Raw genomic sequence first — 22,555 nt, 5'->3', positions numbered from 1 at the left:
CGCCAGAAACCAAAGGCTACAAATTGTATGAGGCTACTGACTGAAGCAACAGAGCATGCATGCATGCACTGATATGCAATGTTCAGAACACGCACACACACACAGGGAGGAAGGAGACGACTCGGTGCTGTGTGTGGCTAAGGGAAGGAAGGCTGGGGCCAGACAGTGAGGCACTGCTAATGGGCACAGTGTTTTTTCTCACTGGATGGAATGTTCTAAAATTGATTATGGCAATGTTTGCACAACTCTGAATATATTAAGAACCATATATTGTACACTCTAAATAGATCAACTGTATGGTATATAAATTATACTTCAATAAAACGTTATTAAAAATAATTATGTAAAAGAGGAAATTATAAATCAATCTCATTTTTCAATTTTAAAAAAGCCCTGTATTGCTAAACCTGAAAGTCCCAAGCATTGCTTGTATTTTCTCAAAAATAATTAGTATTTTCTATCATACTCTTCTTGCCAAGTTTCAAATCACACTGAGGCACTAGTAATGTCATAGAAAAGGGTAGGAGGAATACATTAGTATTCTATCCAGTCAGGTTTCTCAAATCATTGCAAGAACATTTCTCAAATCATTGCAAGAACATTTAACAAAGGAAATAATGCAACAAAGTAAACTATATATCAAAAATGCTAATCTCTGACTTCTTACAGAAACAGTTACTAAATAGACTCTTGATAAACAACCGGTTTCTGTTTTAACCAAAAGGAGACAGTCATATGAGGAATTAAAATTATAAAGAATATTTTAACTTATTATTTGGTATTTATACTTAATAATACACATTGTGACAAGTTTTATTACTATTATTGTGGATAAATTTAAAGCCAACTAATTCTCAGTTTTTAGAGAGCATTACTAAAACATTCATTCTTTACTGTTGCAATTTTTTCAGTTGCAATTTGCTTTGGTTGCTGAGTTTCAAAAAACTAATTCCACTTGTAAATAACGAGAGCAATTTTACTTTTTTAAAAGTAGTATTTCCAAACACTTAAAAATATATATATTTGACAAACATACTTGACTATAAGTGCCTCAGTATTATCCAAGAGATAAATAACTTTTATTGCTTTTTAGTATCTTTTAATGTTTTTTAATCTCTTATACTTGACAGAAAATCAGCAACACAGGTGACTGACAAGATATATCAGAAATACTAATACTGACTAGATACCTGCCAAAAATATTTCCATACCATTCTGAAGTCATAAAAGCTAATAGTGCTCAACCGATGATGACATGAATATCATCAACGGAATACATTAGTAATGAGAAAGGAAGCAGGAGTTTCTGTAGCAATAAAAGTCTACTCTCCCATACCTGGACCTATAAATCTGAAATACCATTTCTTACTTGTAAGACTGCACAAGAGAAAACAAAAGCTACTTCTGACTGAATGAATCCTGACCTACCACGAACTGCTTACTGAGTTTGTGAGTCTGAGCATGCCCTGGAGTTAGTTGCACCATTTCTACGCCATTTCTGACCAATCCAGGCTTAATGTTCGTAACTGCACAATCAATTATTGACACTAGTAATACTGTCCACTCAATTCAGTATTATTATATTTAAAGAATGAAATACTATAGATTCCAGTACAAAGGCAGGTAACATTGATCAACATCTGCTATGTCCCACTTACTGTGCTTCACCAACTAGTGTTACCCCCAAAAGCTTTAAGAATCTCAACAGCATAAAAACTTATTTTCACTTGGTTTACACTAATGTTTCCTACAGGAAACATGATGTATTTTATGCCAATCGTTTATTCAAAAATGTATGCCAACTTATTAACAACCTGAAAGGCATACTGCTTTCCCATACTACATACACCCTTAACTATGACCCAGTTCTTAAATTCTTAACTCTTAACACTTCTTAACATTTAAGACATTCTTAAATGTCTTTCTAATATCATAGGATTTTTGATAGAGAATTGATGGATTTTAGGATATAAAAAGTTGAGAAACAATGTACCAGACAACAAAGGACAAGAAGACAGGCTAAGAAGGTTGTTTCAAATAAATACGACCTATTTCACAACTCTACCTAGAGCTAGTTTAGGGGTAAAGGTAAGGGGAGAGATAAAGGGAAAGCAGTTGAGTTGTTAACTGTTAAACATTTCTGGTAATGGGAAGAAACTGGTACATGGGCAACAGGAGTATGGAGAAGCTCTTTGCTATTTACCTTCTACTTTTGATTTAAATGGATACATTCTTAAAAATTAATAAGGAGAACTTTGAGTTTTCTGTTAATTTTAGTGGTAGTATTTGAAATTGATGAGTAAAATAGTAAATATTGTTCAGTAAAATAGTAAATACTGTATTTTAGCTATGTATTTAAATTTTTCATCAATACATATGAGTATATTCCTTTGGCAACCAAAAATATTACTCCCTCAACTAGGAACATGACTCCTATCATGTGGACAGTTCAACTCTAGGATTAGAAAAATCATCTTTTAATTACCTAATGGCTGAAAGAAAAAGTAATGGAGATCCTGAACAAGATAGAATCTTTATAAACTTACTCAAGTGCCAGTTGGGGACCAGCTTCATAAAACTTAACAATTCAGGTCCCTGGAATGCAATCTAAGAGGCCAAGATCTTTAGACTTGCTTCCATTTCAAGAAAAGCTTCCCCTGTCCAAAATTGTTCCAACAACTACCACTTCTTAAACAAACTTCAACAGCGAGCTCTTCAACAAGGGCACAGGAAACCCAAAGAGCTGTACAAAGTATGACTTTTGGTCAGGAAATGAGCTTCTGATCAGAGTGGTAAAACTGAAAGTTCTCTTTTATATCTATTTACTATTTGAGATGTATCACCTACTCCTTTGATTAAAGTCCTCTCCACCCAAACTCCTTTCATAAAGGGAAGAAAAGGATAGAGTGTTTTAAATGTGTATTTTCAACAGCAAAGAATTAATATATTTTAGTTGACTTGTTGACTTTATCATACGTTGGCTCAAGTCAACAGTTAGTACCTACTCCAGATCTGTTTCTTAAAAATAAGTATAAAAAGGACTTTTAGTGAAAGACGCTAGCATAAGACCATGAAACTCCATACACTCAAACTTAATGAAATGAAGAAAAATAAAGTAAAAGTTTATCTTACATACGTTTTGGACATGTTTAAATGTTTCACACTGTGAAATTTGAAAATTAATAAAAAACAATAAAATATCAAAGAAAAACATCAATCTGGAGAAAAGAAAGAAGTATGCAGAATTTCATTTAAAAATCTAACCATTCCATTTCTTACCCTTCAAAGAATACAAGAGATAAATGGGAAGTTCTGAAATCTTCCTCTCATCCCAACTTTGCAGAGAAGACGAATAAGGGGGCTAGACCAGCATTCAAAGAAGAGAAGGAAAAGCTGCTCTCACCTCAACTGGCCATCAGACATTTAAAAACCATCAGGCTAAAAAAAAAAAGTCAGACTTACCACGTCATTCTTCCCTAACAAATAGATATATGGCAGATGACTCACAAAATATATATAAATAGCTCAAAGTTAATTATTTCCAGCAATAAGCAAGATTTATCAGACCAGAAAGACAAATGACAAAAACACTGAAAGAAAAACCATGGAAAACAGGAGGGAAAAAAGGAGGAAGAAATTGCTATTGGAAGTTCCCCTTTCCAGTTGTGAAATAAGAGTGCCACGGCCAATATCCAAACATCCACCTATTTTTTCCCTCTGCTAGTAAATGTAAGTAATGTGAAATGCAGACTGGATGACTCACAAGCCGGAATCCAGATTGCCAGGAGAAATATCAACAACCTCAGATATGCAGACAATACCCCTCTAATGGCAGAAAGCCAAGAGGAACTAAAGAGCCTTTTGATGATGGTGAAAGAGGAGAGTGAAACGAAAACCATGGTATCTGGTCCCATCACTTGATGGCAAATAGATGGTAAAAAAGTAGAAACAGTGACAGATTTTATTTTCTTGGGCTCCAAAATCAATGCAGACATTGACTGCAGTCACAAAATTAAAAGACGTTTGCTTCTTGGAAGAAAAGCTATGACAAACCTAGACAGCATATTAAAAAGGAGAGACAGCACTTTGCTGACAAGGGTGCATGTAGTCAAAGCTATGGTTTTTATAGTAGTCATGTATGGATGTGAGAGTTGGACTATAATATAAAGAAGGCTGAGCACCAAAGAATTGATGCTTTCAAATTGTAGTGTTGGAAAAGAAGACTCTTGAGAGTCCCCTGGACTGCAAGGAGATCAAACTAGTCAATCCTAAAAGATATCAACCCCGAATACTCATGGGAAGGACTAAAGCTGAAGCTCCAATACTTTGGCCACCTGACACCAAGAGCAGACTCACTGGAAAAGATCCTGATGCTGGGAAGGATTGAGGACAAGAGGAGCAGAGGATAAGATGGTTGGATGGTATCACTGTCTCAATGGACATGAGTCTGAGTGAACCCCAGGAGATAGTGAAGGACAGGGAAGCCTGGTGTCCTGAAGTTCATGGGGCTGCAAAGAGTTGGATATGACTTAGCAACTGAACAACACTAACTTATTGACACTTAATACACCAGTCATTATACTTAGCATTTAAATTCATTAATCCAAATTAACCCTTACAACAATCCTGTGAGGTAGAATACTCCATTAATAAACGAGGAAACAGGCAAAGTGGTGATCTGCCCAAAATTACAAAGCTAAAATGCTAGAGCCAAGATTCAAAATCAAGTCATAGTACTTAGTCATAGTACTCTGTGACAGCCTAGATGGGTGGGATGTGGTGGGGCAGAGGTTCAAGAGGGAGGAACCACATGTATACCTGTGGCTGGTTCACGCTGATGTACGGCAGACACCAACACAACGTTGTAAAGCAACTGCTGCTACTGTTCAGCTGCCACGCCACGTCTAACTCTCTATGACCCCACGGACCGAGGATGCCAGGCCTCCTACTCCATCTCCTGGAGATGGCCCACGTTCATGTCCATTGAATCAGTGACGTCAGCCAACCATCTTATCCTCTGTCGCCCTCTTACCTTTCTTTTTCGTATTTTTGTAAAATTTTCAATTGTAAAGCAGTTATCCTCCAATTAAAAATAAAATTAAAAAATACACAAAAAAGACAATTCCAACTCTAAGTTTTAACAACAACAAAACCCCAAGCTATCAGGTTCCCAAACCACAGCTCCTGGCCAATGAAAATGAGTTTACAATGTTAATTTATATCATAAAAAGGTTATATTCAGGGAAAAATATTAATCAAGACATTGAATATTCAGTAACAATAAACAGTATCAACCATAAGAAAGACATAACAGATATACATCTTTAAAACATCTGTATTATCATCTTTAAGGCAATGACCACTGGAAACAGAAATCAACAAAATTTTAACAACATCCAGCTCATGATAGAACAGACAGACATAAAGGGGGCTATATGGAAATTGAGTAATATAATTAATATGGTTGAATTAATATGTAATGAGGGATTCCCAGGTGGCACTAGGTGCTAAAGAGCTCTCCTGCCAATGCAGGTGATGAGAGGGTCATGGGTTCAATCCCTGGGTCAGGAAGATCTCCTGGTGGAGTGCATGGCAACCCACTTTAGTATTCTTGCCTGGACAATCCCATGGACAGAGGAGCCTAACAGGCTATAGTCCATAGGGCTGCAAAGAGTCGGACATAACTGAAGCAACTTAGCACGCATGCCAATATGTCATGAATTCTTTATCTAAAAGACTGTATCCTCATTTTCAAATACAGAGAAGTAAGAAAAAATAAATCATATATTAAGCCACATGGAAAATCAGTGAAGTTTCCAAAAACCTATTCATCTATACTATAATGCAATAAAACTAGAAATTGAATTTTTATTAGGAAAAGAAACTTTGACCATTTAGAAGTTTAAAACAAAGCAAACAAAAACTCTCATATTTTAAACAGGATATCAAAACTGAAATTGCATAATCTCTTGAAAATACAAATAATGGAAACATACGAGCCAAAGTTGAGCTCAGAAGGTAAATCTTGGCATAAAATGCATAAAACATTTATATTACTAAACAGTAAGTATCATGAATAAAAAAATTAAGCATTAATCTTCAGAATCCAGAAAAAGAACACTGCATATGCCAGGAAGGTAGAAGAAAGGCAAAAACAAATCAAAGTCAGAGGGCAAGGAACTCAAAAAAAGAAAAACAGGAAAATAAATTCAACACCTTAAAAAATTTAATATATAACCTAGTAAATTGAATTACTCGAACACAAATATATACAATATTAAAAATGAGAACAGAGAAATAACTGCAGATAAAAAGTTGAAAGAATTATAGAAAAGTACTTTGTGAAACTATGAAAATACACTTGAAAATTTGGATCAACTAGATTATATTCTAGGAAAACAAATGAAAAAACTGAACAAAAGAGACAGAAATCAAAAGAAACTAACAGCCATGGAATAAACTGAGATTTACTAAAGAGCTATAATCCAAACGCATACTAGTCTGCTTCACAGGGGAAATTCTTTCAGATTCAAGCAACAGATAACAGAGATGAAATTTACACCATGCCAGAACAGAAAGGAAATCTCGCAAAATCTTTTTTATGAAGCAAATGTAACACAGAAATCTAAGGATTACACTATAGAAAGAAAAAGTTTCAGGCCTCATTTCTCAATATTGAAACAAATATAGTTAAACACTTCAGTTGCTACTGTATATTTTAAACAACTCCATAAATGAATAGTATTCATTTCAGAAGTGTAACTATGATCAATTAAGTATTAAAAAACTCACCAAATTATAGGTTATGAGTTAAAACAACCTTCATTTCAAAGATGAAATGGCATTTCACACCTAATGAATCATTCTTGATTTAAAGAAAACAATTAGTAACATATGCATGTATGTTTGATTTTAGTCTTGTCAAAGTGAGTGCGCTAGCTTTTTTTTAAATTGAGGTATAACTGACATATGACATTATGTTTTGGGTATACAATATAATTCAATATTTGTATATATTGCTGAATGGTCACCACAATAGTGAAATCTGCCACCATACATAGTTACAGAAAGCTTTTTCCTTGTGATGAGACCTTTTAAGATTTTCTTTCTTAGCAACTTTCAAATATACAATGAAGTATTGTCAGGTATACATACCATACTGTGAATTATATCCCCATGACTTTAGTACTAGAAGTTTGTGCTTTCTGACTCCCTTCACCCATTTTAACTACCCCTAACCCCCTCCACCCTAGCAACTACCAATCTGTTCTCTGTATCTAGGAGATAGTAGATTTTTGTTTTTGATTCCATGTATGAGTGATAAGATAAAGTATTTGTCTTTATCTGACTTATTTCACTTAGTATAACACCCTCAGGGTCCATCCATGGTGTCACAAATGGCAAGATTTCCTTCTTTTTTATGGCTGAATAATAGTATTTTTTATCTATTCATTTTCTTGATCCATTCATCTATCAACGGACAGTTAGACTGCATCCCTATCTTGGTTAAGTAATTCCATAATGAACATGAGGGTGCCTATGCTTTTTTCAAGCTAATGTTTTCATTTCTTTTGGATAAATGCCCAGAAATTGAACTGCTAAATCATATAGTAGTTCTATTTTTAAATTTTTTGAGGAAACGCTATGCTGTTTTCTGTAGTAACTGCACCAATTTACATTCCTACAAACAGGACAAGAATTCCCTTTTCTCTACATTCTCACCAACACTTGTTATCTCTTGTGTTTCTGATAACAGATTTTCTTGAAGTATGAGGTGATAGTTCATCATGTATTTGATTTGCATTTCCCTGATGATTAGTGACATTGAGCATCTTTTCTTTGTCTGGTAGCCATCTGTACGTCTTTGAAAGAATGTCTATTCAGGTCTTCTGCCTGTTTTTTTAGATTGTTTTGCTATTGAGCTGTCTGAGTTCTTTATATATCTTGGATATAAACCCTTTATAGGATATATAATTTGCAAATATTTTTTCCCATTTAGTTGTTCAGTTGCTAAATTGTGTCCAGCTCTTTGTGACCAGGCTTCCCATTTAGTAGGCTGCTTTATATTTTGTCTATGGCCTCCTGTGATGTGCAGAAGCTTTTTAGTTTGATGTTGTTCTGCTTGTTTATTTTTTCTTTTATTGTCTTCATTTTAAGTTTTAAATCCAAAAAAATCATCACCAAGACTCATGTCAAGGAGCTTACCACCTACGTTTTCTTTTAGGATTTCAATGACTTCAGATCTTATATTCAAGTCCTTAATCTTTTTTTTTTTTTAACTTTGTTGAATATCATCAATTATTGGGTCTTTTACTTTCTTCAACTAGTTGCTTGAACCTAATACACAGAGGAAAAAAATGCCAAATGATGCGTTTGAAAAACAGGTCTTACATTTTTTTTAATTGAAGTATAGTTTGATTTATAATATGGCATTAGTTTCACATGTGCAGCAAAGTGATCCATACACACATACATACATACGTGTTCTTTTTCCAATGCTTTTCCCTTATAGGTTACTACAGATATTGAATATAGTTCCCTGTGGTATACAGTAAGACCGTGTTTATCTATGTTATACATAGTAGTTTGTATCTGTTAATCCCAAAGTCCTAATTTCTCTCTCTCCCCCTTTCCTCTTTTGTAATCACTAGTTTGTTTTCTATGTCTTTGAGTCAATTTCTGTTTTATAAATTCATTCGTATCATTTTTTTAGAGTCTACGTAAGTGATATCATAATATTTGTCTTTTATCAGACTCACTTTACTTAGTATGATAATTTCTATGTATATCCATACTGCTACAAATGACAATGTTTAATTCTCCTTTATGGCTAAGTAATGTTCCATTATATAACAGACAGCACATCTTCTTCATCTGTTGATGGCCACAGGTTGCTCCATGTTTTGGCTCTTGTAAATAGTGCTGCTATGAACATTGGGTGCATGTATCTTTTTGATTTAAGAGTTTTTGTCTTTTCTGGATATATGCCCAGGATTAGGACTGTGGGCTCATATGGTAGCTCTATTTTTAGTTTTTTAAGGAACCTCCATACTGTTTTTCATAGTGGCTGTACTAATTTACATTCCCATTAACAGTGTAGGAGGGTTTCCTTTTCTCCACACCCTCTCCAAGATTTATTATTTATAGACTTTTTGATGACAGCTTTTCTGACTGGTGTGAAGTGATAACTCATCATAATTTTGATTTGCAATTCTCTAATAATTAGCAATGATGAGCATCTTTTCATGTGCCTGTTGGCCATCTGTATGTCTTCTTTGGAGAAATGTCTAGTTAGCTGTCCTGCCCATTTTTTGACTGAGTTGGTTTTTGATATTAAGCTGTCAGAACTGTTTGTGTATTTTGGAAATTAAGCCCATCTGTGTCAGTTGCATCATTTGCAAATATTTTATCCCATTCCATAGGTTGTCTTTTCATTTTCTTTATGGTTTCCTTTGCTGTGCAAAACCTTTAAGTTTGATTAGCTCCCATTTGTTTACTTCTGCTTTTAATTCTTTTGCCTTTAGAGAGACTGACCTAAGAAAACACTGGTAGTATGATCTATGTCACAGAATACGGAACAATTTATGTCACAGAATGTTTGCCTATATTCTCTTCTGAGAGTTTTACTCTTTTTTTCTTTTTTGGCCCTGCTGGCTCTTTGTTGCAGCACACGGGCTTTCTCTGGTTGTGGTACGCAGGCTAAGTTGCCCAGTGGTATGTGGGATCTTGATTACTTCATTAGGGAAGGAGCCTCCACATCCCCTGAATTGCAAGGTGGATTCTTAGTCACTGGACCACCAGGGAAGTCCCTCTCCTAGGAGTTTTACGGCATCACATCTTTATTTAAGTCTTTAAGCCATTTTGAGTTTATTTCTGTGTATGTTGTGAAGGTGTGTTCCAACTTCATTGATTTATATGTGGCTGGCCAGCTTTCCCACAACCACTTGCTAAAGAGACTGTCTTTTCTCCACTGAATATTCTTGCCTCTTGTGTCAAAGATTAATTGACTGTAGGTTTGTGGGTTTATTTCTGGGCTCTCTATTCTGTTCCATTGATACATATACCTGTTTGGGGGCCAATACCACACTTTTTTTTATTCCTACAGCATTGCAGTATTGCCTGAAATCTGGGAGGTTATGCATACAGCTTTATTCTTTTTCTTCAGGATTGCTTTGGCAATTCTAAGTCCTTTGTGGTCTCATAAATTTCGGTATTATTCATTATAGTTCTGTGAAAAATGTCATGGGTAATTTGAAATGGATCACATTAAATCTGTAGATTGCTTTGGGTAGTATGGCCATTTTAACAATATTAATTCTTCCAATCCAAGAACGAGGGATACCTAAACATCTTTTAGATGTCAATATTTATATTCTATATATTAAAGTTAAGTTGTATGTTAGAATGCACAAAGTGTATGCTTGTATAAGTTCTAATAAATATAATATATCCACCCTTGTAACCAAACCTCTGTCAAGATATACAACAATTCTACTATCCCAGAAAGTTCTCTCACTTTGGGCCTTGATTTGAACACAAGATTTGTCTCTAAAGTCCATAGTCTTTTTCATACTATGCAACTTCTTTTAAAAGGGCCCAATGTGCAAATATATTAAACAATAAGAATTCTATTTCTAACCATCAAATTATTAAGGTAGCTGAAATATGGAAAAATGAAAGGTGGGAAATACTTGAGATTCCCTCCACTAAAGTCAGACAGCCTAGGTATTTAATATCTGTAGCAAACAGACTGCACCACTTTCTCTTTACTAATTTCCACTAAATAAATAAAAACAATCTTCTTCCTTCCCCAAGAGTTAAAGAATTAATAATAACCATCTCCTATGTTCATCTCTTATATCTTCAATTAAACTAAAAATGCTCAGGGCAAGACCATTTCTTACACATGTGAGGCAAGCACTGCACACTTGAGTGATTACTATGGAAGGCAGTGAGGAACTGGAGAAAACATACAACCTTTGGAATCAGCCAAATCTGGATTCAAATCTCTTCATATTTATTAGCTATATAACAAGTTACTAAACTTCTCTAAGCCTCAGTACGAGGCCTGTATTTTGCCTTCCTATCAACGTCTGGCTTCTCAAATAGACAATCTATAGGAAGACCCAGGCGACAGAAGGCCCTACCTTGGACCTCAAGCTTTTGGGGGAACTGCTGTGGCGCTCTTCCAGCCATGCCTCTTCCCAAAGGGTAAAGAGACCCTGGGGCCAGAAGGGCATACACATCATGAGTCCACATCTCTGCCATCAACTTTGCTCTGGGTAACCTAGACTCATGAGTTCGTTGTTCAAACCACGCCAGATCTGATTTCCAGGGTCTACAAAGACCTACTCCTGGTCTCACTCCCTGAGAAAGTATATATGGAGCATGAAGGGGAAGACTAGGGGGTTGACACATACGCATAAAGCCATCCCTCAGAGTATAGAATGGTGTGAGTGACAGGAAGGGTTCAGGCTCAGAGGGTAGGGTGGGCTCAGCATCAGACAGACACATTCTGGCATTCAACTCTGAAAAATCCAAGACTTCATTCAAACATGAACCTCAAGGTCTATAAGAAGGTTTATATATCAAGAATGAATGGATAGAACAGATTTTATGTACCAGTTTGTTAATTTAATTTAGTATGTATATGGTATGTAGGTGTACATTTTGTATTTGCTCCAGACTCTGCAAATGTTCCAAATGGGCCTGTCTGTATCTACTGCTAATAACCTGTGTATTGCATATTCACTTTCAAGTAGTTAGTCACTCAGTTGTGTCCTACTCTTTGCAGCCCCATGGACTGTAGCCTACCAGGCTACTCTGTCCATGGAATTCTCCAGGCAAGAATACTGGAGTGGGTAGCCAGTCACTTCTCTAGGGGATCTCCCTGACCCAGGGATCGAACCCAAGTCTCCTGCATTGTAGGCAGATTCTTTACCACTGAGCCACCAGGGAAGCCCATTCACTTTCAAATATTATCCTATTTAGTCATCCAACATTATCACGAGTTAGGTTTCATTCATCCCACTGCACAGGTAAAGAAACAGATATGGTTAAGAAACCTACCCAGCTCCTTTTTCTGTTATCTCCATATCACTCTCTTCTTAACTCCCAAGTATCCTCCCCTCTTAGCATATTATCAGTATTTCACTCTCCAAGACAATATGTATGCCCCTAATCCCTATATCTAGTGCTTATGTTCTATGACCTCAGGACAGTGCCTAATACTGTTAATAATCTTTTCTTTTTTAAAACAAGTTTCCCTTTGGTGTGTAAGGCTACACTATTTTAGTTTTCTCTAAGCTTTTGCTTTTTTTCTGTTTCCTCTTCTTTCTCAGAATTTTGGTGAAGAATGAGTAAGATAATGTTTTTGGAGACTGTCAGCATCAAGCATATATATTCAACAAAAGATAGGATTTCTTTTTAATATAAAAAGAATACCTACCATTTTTAGGTATAGTGTCAATTACTCTACTAGGTGATACACACACACACAGTATTCCATTTATCCTAAAACCCCTAGAAAATTGAAGTTTAGATCAGCTGACAAATTAACCTGTATTAGAAACCTGGCTCCAGCACTTTCTAGCTTTATGATACTGAGTAAGTCACTTAACTTCCCTGAATTTCTGCTTTTCCATTGTGTAATTTTATAATGTCCTTATAAATGAATTAAATGAGAATGACACACAGATATAAAAACACAAAGTACATGGTAAATAGTCAGTAAATGTTAACTTTCTTCTCATTGCTACCAGGTGAATACATTAATTTTTTATCCTTCCCTTTTGTGCATTTCTAAAAACTGAGTCCTTGATCTCTTGACCTTCTTTCTTTTTATAGTCTATGCCTATACTCTATCACACTTCTGAGTCCAGCTCCTCCAGAAAGATAGTTTTGAATTATCCATGACCATGTCTAAGGGTCCAGGCCCACATCCCAGGGCCTACTGTATCAAACTGCTCTTTTTCCTCATAAAGAGTGGAAAGCAAAAGACTTGGTATGGGAGACATAAAATATTACACAGACAAAACTGATAGGATGGATGATAAAAAAGCTAATTCCATGGTTTCAAGCTTGCCTGAGAAAATTACAAAACTGGAGAAGATTTCCATAGATCATAAATCATGTCCAAAATTCCCCTTTCCCTCATTCTTCAGACATGAAACTCTAATCCTTTTTTTCCCTCATCCACAAGGCCAGAAATGTTCCCATTCCTCTGAATTCCCTTACATTTAAATGCTCCATTCAGCTAATACCTAATTATACTCTGTCTTCTATTACCAATTTTCTTGCATTTAAATCTTATCTTCCCAACTATGCTGTAAGTTCCTTAAGGCCAACAGCCATCTCTCATACTCTTAGTACTTCTTCATAATGCTGATTGACTAATGCTATACAGATATGGTCAGGAATTCAGAAACCATATATTAGGATGTTTTCAGATATTTTCCTGCCATGGAAGGAAAACTTTGCAAATCAAAAGCTTCGGAAATCTTCCACAAATAGGGAAAGTGTGACAAACAGAAAATTTTCTACTTCTTTCTCGAGGATTTCAGTTTTGGTTTTAAACAGGAAAAAAATCCTTTAACATAAACTTCCTTAGCCATGTATTAATGTTTTATAAATTATTTCCAATAACTGCACAAGGTTTTCTTCAAAAATTACTTATGCCAGCATACCTTTGAGATACTGCAGGTTCAGTTCCAGATCATCACAATAAAGCAAGTCACACAAAATTTTTGGTTTTCAAGTGCATACAAAAATTATGGTTATTCTATTACTATCATCTATTAAATGTTCAACAGGATTACATCTTAAAAAAACAATGTACATACTGTAATTAAAAACACTTCATTGCTAAAAAATGCTAACCATCATCTGAACCTTCAGCAAGTCATAATCCTTTTACAACAGTATCAATAAAGATCACTGGTGATGGATCACCATAATACATATAATAATAAAAAAAAATTGAAATGTTGAAAGAATTGACAGAATCTGACAGAGAGACATGAAGTGAGCAAATGCTGTTGGAAAAACTGATGCTGACACACTTGCTCGGTTGAAGACTGCCGAAAACACTGAATTTGTATTAAAAAAGGCAGTATCTGAGAAGCATAATAATATGAGATATGCCTGTATTTTCTAATATAGTTACTAGTCATTATATTAATTTCTGTAGGAAAGTTAATTCTTAAAACTGTAAGCCTCAAAAATCACTAATACAGACTGATGTGTTACTTATTAAATACTAAATAATTCAAAAACCCAGGTGATAAAAGTTTTTAGTTTAAAGTTTATTAAAGATATCATTTTCTTTGATATATTTAATAATTGGGAAAATTTGATTAAACTACATTTTTACTGTGATCAAAATAGAAGAACTATAGGGTAATGAAACTGATTTGCTTATTTTACCTGAGTAGCTTTATCTTTCATGCATGAAGGGTAATGAACATGAGGATCCCGTGGCCACTGTCCTGTGAGATAAGGTCCTGTTATGGTATCCAGGGAAGAGGTTCGCCTTATTGTGCTAGAGGTTCGAACTTGCTGAGATTTGGGCCTGTCCACTATAAAAAGTGAAGGAAAAAAGACATTAGTCATAAGAATAAAGTGAAACTTAAAATTATTTAAACTTCATAGTTTGTAAAATACCATCCTGCCAATTGTCCCCACAATGTATATTTACCCTAAAAGCCATCCTGTATGAGCTGATGAAATTTATAGACCAAAGGGAAATACATTCACGTATTAAATTTTGCATATACTGTCACACCCTACAAAGCTCATTCATTTTAGAGACCTATTCTTAACCCTCTATATCATCTCCACTGCCATTATTTTAATTACGACTTCATCATGTCTCAACTAAACTGCCAGTTTCCTAACTGCTATCTCTGAATCCACACTAACTTTATCTTACAGGGCCACCTCCCTCCACTGCTAAAAAAACTGCCATGGTTTATTCAGTCTTTCACTTAAAGTCCATTATTTTTCACAGTTCAGCTCCCATATACCTCAATACGTAATGTCTTGCTACCACCACTCCTCCATAAACCTCTGCTAACTACTAAGAACCATAACAACTACTAATAAACTCCAATTTCCCAAGTGTGAAGTACTCGCTTCTCTGCCTCTATACTTTTTCTATCATCTCCTGCATCTAAAATATTCCCCTTCTCTGTACACTTGGCAAAAACTTATCTTGAAGACCAGCTCAGGTGTCACACTGCCTCTGTGAAACCTTTCCCAATGCCCTTCTTTTCTTCATCTCTGTCCTTCTTAAAGATATACACACTCTCCTCTGCTTGCATAAAGCCCTAAATTTGTCCTTCCTTCCTGACCAGAGGGTAAGTTTGGTCCCTACAGATTGAAAAGGAGTTGATACTCAATACTTAGAAATGAATTTATTCAAGGCTCCACGTGCACAAAAAATCATGTATACAGAATCTTATTTTAATTGTTTCCTCCTTAATGGATGAAGAATTTGAAGCCCAGAGGGATAAAATTAAATTGTCCAATGAAACAGAACTGCTAATAAATGACAGAGGTAAAAAGGAACCAAGATCTCCGGACATTCTACACCGTTCAGTCAATCTACTATAATGATCTGTTTTACCTCTGATGCAAACAGAGATGATCATACTGAACTCTATAGTTTCTTTACAATGAAAATATAAAAGATTTTTCATGTATGCATCTCAAATGTGCATACTATAATAAAATCCAGTGGATTACAAGTATCCAAGGCTTAGTCTTATTCAGTTATATTTCACATCAAAGAAAATGCCTTGCACATTACAGAGGGTCAAGAAACATTTGTTACTGAATATTGTCCTTTATTCTTCTGAAAACAAAACACAAAATTGTTTTCCTTTTTTTAAAAATCAGAAGACAAAAGGAAATGCAGCATACTGTGAACTGTCACATTATTCACACACAGTCATCCTCAGTTCTGTAGGGGACTGGCTCTTCGTTCAGTCAGATCAGTTCAGTTCAGTCGCTCAGTCGTGTCCAACTCTTTGCGACCCCATGACTCACACTCAGTCACGTCCAACTCTCTGCCACGGCATGGACTGCAGCACGCTTCCCTATCCTTCACCTTCTCTTAGAGCTTGCTCAAACTCATGTCCGTTGAGTCTAGGACTCTCATGAATACCAGAATCTGAGAAAGCTCAAGTCTCTTACAGTTGGTCTTCCACCTCCCTGGGGTCCACCTCGTTGGACACAGAGGGCTGGAGAGCCAAACTGAATCTTACAACTGCAGTTCTGATTTCTTCTTTGAACCAAGAGTGTTAGAGAAGATCTGGAAATTACCAGGTTTCCTACCTATCTTTATTACTTAGCTCTCATTTTATTTTATGATAAGCAAAGTCTAGGATAATCTATTTCTACTGTTTGGAATCACCTGAAATTTTATTTGTGACCAAAAATCACAGTCAATCTTTATAAATATTTCACCAGTCATGGAGAGCATGTATTTTCTGTTTTCAGCATACAGTTCTTTTTCTTATATACTAACTGAAATAAAAATACAGAATATAGTAATAAAATAGAACCATGATCTGTCACATATTTAGAGAACTACTCCAAAACTTCTAAACTACTATTGAGATATGAAAATTCTCTTTATCTCTTATAATTTTTATCATTTAAATTTAGTTCTGGGGGCTTCCCTGGTGGTGCAGTGGTTAGGACTCTTGCACTTCCACTGCAGGGGCATGGGTTCAATCCTGGTGGTTGGGGAACTAAGATCCCACAAGCTGTGCTGAGTGGCCAGAAAAAAAAAAATTTTATAGAAATTTAGTTCTGTATAATTTGGTTACATATTGATCCATGACATTATTATTAAGACATATGCTTTACCATTATAGTCTGTTCCATTTATTTTTACTTTTAAACTCTATCAAATTTAATTTTATCCCCCCTCTATGCTTTCTTTCTATTATACTGTATCTGGTATGCCTGTTCTTTTACTTTCCATTTCTTTCAATCGTGCTATTTAGGTAACACTCTTGTATACTGTATATAATTAGGCTTTTGAAAAAACTTTATAGTAAGTCTTCTTCCTGAAAAACATATGTTCATCCCACTTATATTTATTATTTATTGTTATAACAAGTCTGATTAAATCTGTAACTCTTTCATGGAACTTTTTCTTTCTCTTAGAATGCTTCCTTGCTATTTGTTTTCTATGACTTACTTTTTATTTCTTTTTCTCCTCCTTATCTCGCCCCCTACCATAAGCAATTCAGAAGACATGCAGACAGTTTTTAGTTCAACTACCAGGAGCTATTTCTATTAATTCTTTTTAAAAAATGTGGTTATAAAAGCAATACGTACAAATTTTAGCAACTTTAGGAAGCAGAGAAAGTTAACACCTCTCATAATCTGATTTATAATAATTTATTTAAAAAATTTTTAAATTACGTTCTCTCCACCAAGAAGAAACAAGGACAAAAACAGATTATCCCTTGAAAAAGAACCATTTTTAGCAATAAAAAAGGCCTACATAAAGGTCAGCTACAACCAGAAAATGGAAAGCCACTATATATGAAGAACTTGTGTCCCAACTTTAAGCCACATGCTAGCCTTCTCAGTTATTCAACTGACTGTCTTGGTATCACAGTGTTTGTAAGTAACAACTATTTCACTTAATAATGGCTCAAAGCACAAGAGTAGTGATGCTGGCAACCCGCTATGCCGAAGAGATACTGTAAAGCGCTCCCTTGAAGTGAAAATGTGACAGTTCTCAGCTTAATAAAGGAAGGAAAAAAATATTAAATGCTCAGGTTACTAAGATCTATGGTAAGAACAAATCTTTTATCTGTGAAATTGTGAAGAATGAAAAATAAATTTAGTTTCTTCTGCTGTTGCACCTCAAACTGCAAAAGAGCCACAGTGTGTGATAAATACTTAGTTAAGATGGAAAAGGCATTAGGCATTATATTTGTATGAGGTATTTTGAGAGAGAGCCCATGCTCACATAACTTTTATTACAATATATTTAAAAAAATGTTTAATCTGGCTTCACTGGGTCTTAGCTGTGGCACGTGGGATGTTTGGTATTTGCTGTGGCATGGCAGGATATTTGGTTGCAGCATGTGGGATCTAGTCTCCTGACCAGGGATCGAACCCAGGCCCCTTGCATTGGCCCAATAGGGAAGTCCCCATAACAGTATATTCTTACAACTTTTATTTTATTATTGTTTTTGTTAATCTCTTAACTGTGCCTAACTTATAAGCTTTACACACATACAGGAAAAATACAGGATATACAGGATATAATAGTATCTGCAGGTTTAGGCTCAACAGAGGTCCTGATATGTGTCCCCTGTGGATAAGGGCGGTCTATCCATTTATATAGGCAACATAATAAATTGTTTATTTCATGATTACAGCTGTGATTAGAATTATGTATTTAGTTTTGAACTGGGTGATCACAACATTTCTCAACTAATTATTACAAAATTACCTCAACTCAAGTAAATCAAACAAGAGGACACCTATCCACTAGAAACATACATTAGTATATTTAATCTTTAAATTTACAAGCACTTAAATAATAAAATTTAATTAAAATTAATAATAAAATTGCTAAAATAAATATTCTAAAGTATGAAAAAAAATAAATACTTACTATCATTACTTAAGCTAAACGGGCATCAGAAAAATAGTAACTTCATATGTGGTGAAACCAGGTAATTACCACCACTGATTAAAACTCGATGAATGTCTACTACATGGAAAGTACTGTTTGACGTACCAAGGAGAATGACAAAATAAATTTTATATTCTCCTCAAGGAATTTACATTCTGGTTGAGGGAGATATAATATGTAGAATTAAGCTATAATATAAAGTAGTATTTTATGGCACATGCACACCAGTGAAGGACAAGAAGGCACACAAGGCAAAAAACAGGTAACAGACAGCTAGAGTGGTGTGCCCTAACCACATCAAAGGCAGCTGTCAAGTAGTAGGATACAATATTGTAAAGTTAAAAAATAAATTAAAAAAAAAAGACTCTTAACATGCCACTTGTAGTCCTGTTGCTAACATCTCCTACTTAAATATTTGAGGGTAAAATGCAGAGTAAGTAAATTCAGCAATAAAATACGATGGTTGGAAAAAAATCACATCTGTTTCCAGTACCATCATATTAGGACCAGAAGATGACTACTCATGCAGCATTCTGTAAAATGATGTCCTCATTATAATCCATCTACAGGTTATATTAGGTATCCCTGGTGACTCAGACAGTAAAGAATCTGCCTGCAGTGCAGGAGACCTGGGTTCAATCCCTGGGTTGGGAAGATCCCCTAGTGAAGGGAATGGCAACCCACTTCAGTACTCTTGCCTGGAGAATCCCACGGACAGAAGAGCCTGATGTGTTGCAGAGCTGGACAGACGGAGTGACTAACATACACAACACACACACACACACACAGGCTGTACTATCCCTCTCCTCTTATCTTCCCTGAGGATGGAGCAGTGTAGGCCTGGGGTTCCTCTGGGATACCTGCTGAGGACTGTACAAAAGAATTATTGCTTTCTAACAGCCAATTGGAAATTTAAGGCGACTTGATCGTAGTATAATAGGTTTAAATGCAAGAAGCTGTATTAGAAACTCTGAATCCAAATAGCATACAAGGCATTGTTCTAAACAGGCAAAAGACACTTAAAGTCTAACTGCCAGAGAACTGTAATATGATGTTAGATTAATTAGTTAGTTCCCAACAATTTTTCATTTAGAGGCAATACCTGAAGATTGACTGACTAGTGGGTTTGGAAATCCGATGTATTAAGAAACTAATCTGAAGTAGAAAATTAACGAAGTTAAGTGCAATTTCTACAAATTAAAAAAAAATTGTTGTTAGAAACTTTAAGAACTTTAGCTACAGAGTAACATGAAACAAGCCACCACACATTCTAAACCAACCTCACCAGGTGATAAAAAGGATGCAATATTTTTGAGTGCCATAATGTAGCCATACAGAATGTACACTAATACACATAATAAAAAATGCTCACATTCTTTTCTTAAAACTTTAACATACTTTAACGTTTTCATAGGTTCAGTCTGCATAAGTAAATAAAAAGTAAAAATTGTTGATTCTCTGTGTTTAGCTCTCAATAGATTATAAGCCAAGCTTTCTATTAACACTGATGTTACAAGCAAAACACATCTAAACTTAAAGAAAGCATTTCAGTGACCACTTATTTAAACCTTCTGAAAAAGACCTACTGTTCCTTCAACTGCTGTGTAAGGACTATAACTCTGTGAAACTTTGATATTGTAACACCACCACCAAGAATGAACTGCTTCTTTCTTTATTCAAAACCCAACATTGATTACAACTGTAAAGAATCCTCAAGTCATACAATTCAGCAGAATGCTTAAGATAACTGAGTAACAAGTACCAATTTTTCCAGATCTTTCTACACAGAACTCATATTAAATTACTAGTTTTACACATATATACCACATTAACAATGTTAGTCAATAGTATCAAAACACAAGTGTGTAAAACCTTTTTATCCTTTAACAGTTATATTCAAAAAGAAGGAGCCATTAAATCCCATAGTGTGTGTGTGTGTGTGCACGCGCGTACACACACACACAAGCCTTAAATCACCTAGTATTGAATAGAAAAATGTAAGGCAATTTTAGTTATGCCCCATGCAACATCTGGGCATGTCTGAGAAGTAACAGCAAGAGCTTTCTAGAAATTAGATCTTGGGAGATCCCTAGAACATAAAGGTACAAAGCCCTCAGGCACAGGTGAAACTAAGCAACAGATCTCAAAGATGGGAGCCTGAGATGTGGCTTTCTGTCTAAGCATCACCAGGCAGCTTGTTAAAAATGCAGGTTACTGGACCATAGTCCCAGATAGTCGAATGTAGTAATCAGATGGACCAGGTATTAACATATTTTTTAAACCAAACCAGATTGATTCAAAAGCATCCTCAGGCTTGGGAACCATGGAGGTCCTGAAGTAGAGTTTCTCAGAGTGTTGGACATTTGCTAGGAATGCTCATACCAGGCCCAATTTGTTGTCAACAATGTGAGACTCTCTGCTAGTGAGACCAGAAAATTCTGAATTTTTAATAAGCATGTGATCTAATGCTACTAAAAACTTAGGAACTTATGTCTAAAGGATTGGGACTAGATCCTTTAGAGTTGCAGCTGCTCAAAAAAAAAAAAAAAAATTTTGTTGACTATAAATCTACTCCATTTACAGGCACTGAAAGTCTGAATATAAATCCAAGAAAATATCCTGCTGTAAAAATAGTCAACCAATTCTTTAAAATCTGCACCTAGCAGCTTACCTTTTAGAATCTAGTACATTTAAACTTTTAGTCATCTCCTTCAAAAGGTCACTTTCTAAACTGAGTGCCAGTCATGAAAATAAGAACCTTCAAATCTAAACACAGAGCACTCCAGGCAGAATGCTTAGGAACACTAGAAAGATGAGATAACTGACAAAAAGCAATACAGCTTCTTTGGAAAGACTGCCTCCCACCCAAACAGGGCATTTTGCATAGAAATAAAAGTTAACTACAATAAAATTCACTTCCCCAAAAAATACAAGAAATTCTGAAAAAATAAACTAAGTAGGTTCCTTTCTATAAAGTGCTAAGGAAAAATTAAATAAAATATATAAACAAAATTTAGATTTTAATCATTAACCTGAATAAAGAATTTAAGCTTAACTCTCAAAATATGACAATATTTTATAGCTAGTTTATTTAAAAGCTTTATCTTTTAACAGAAAAGCAGTGAGTTTTTATGATGTCTAAATTAGCTTCTTCATATTATAATTTCAGTCCTCATCACTGAAATCAAAATAACAAAATCATGAAGCAGAGCCTGAATATAAGACATTGTTTTTTCTTCAACTTCAAAATAATCTGAAATGATACAGATCCTAGTGATCAAGAATAACCAAAAGTAGATGCAGGTAGGGAATATTCCTTCTATTGGTTCACTGAGCTTAAGCATGAACTACTACAGGTCTATTCTGTTAATAGAGATTTGCTTCAGTATTTCTACAATGACAGCTCCTTCCTTGAAAGTTATAGTTTTAAATTTATTAACACTGTCAAAAAGTGTCTCTTTGACCATACTTTATCCAGCTCCTCTAAACTCTTCCCAGTTAGGCCCTAATTGTAGGCTTCTGTATTTAGCCCTGAATTGTCCGACTTTAGCAAGTATCCTACGATGTCAGTTTAACCAGAATCCCCCACCCTCAACATTGATCACCCTCGATACGTGATCAGGCTCCTCATTTCCACCAGCTCCCATGTAGTATCTTGCTGCCCTGGCCTGTCTTCAGTAATCCTTTTCAGATCTGTTTAGCCAAGATCCCCCTTATTTGGATGTTTCCTTCCAAACCACTCCAGTACTCTTGCCTGGAAAATCCCATGGACTGAGAAGCCTGGTGGGCTACAGTCCATGGGGTCGCAAAGAGTCGGACACGACTGAGCGACTTCACTTCACTTTTCCTCTTAGTAATTTTTCATCTATTCACCCCCATCCTTCTTCT

General features: G+C 35.3%; 1 protein-coding gene across 3 annotated transcripts in view; it reads right to left on the bottom strand.

The window, feature by feature from the left end:
• The window catches only part of GLCCI1 (glucocorticoid induced 1), a 106,439-nt gene that overhangs the window by 61,828 nt on the left and 22,056 nt on the right, over positions 1 to 22,555 (bottom strand). For all 3 annotated transcript variants that reach the window (XM_070787173.1, XM_070787171.1, XM_070787172.1), the window contains exon 2: positions 14,425 to 14,576. In XM_070787173.1, the coding sequence (XP_070643274.1) occupies positions 14,425 to 14,576 (152 nt within the window). The remainder of the gene's footprint in view (positions 1 to 14,424; positions 14,577 to 22,555) is intronic.

The sequence above is a fragment of the Bos indicus genome, chromosome 4 (assembly GCF_029378745.1).
Source record: "Bos indicus isolate NIAB-ARS_2022 breed Sahiwal x Tharparkar chromosome 4, NIAB-ARS_B.indTharparkar_mat_pri_1.0, whole genome shotgun sequence".
NCBI lineage: Eukaryota > Metazoa > Chordata > Mammalia > Artiodactyla > Bovidae > Bos > Bos indicus.
The sequence above is the reverse complement of the archived record's forward strand: the minus strand, read 5'-3'. Positions and strand labels throughout refer to the sequence as shown.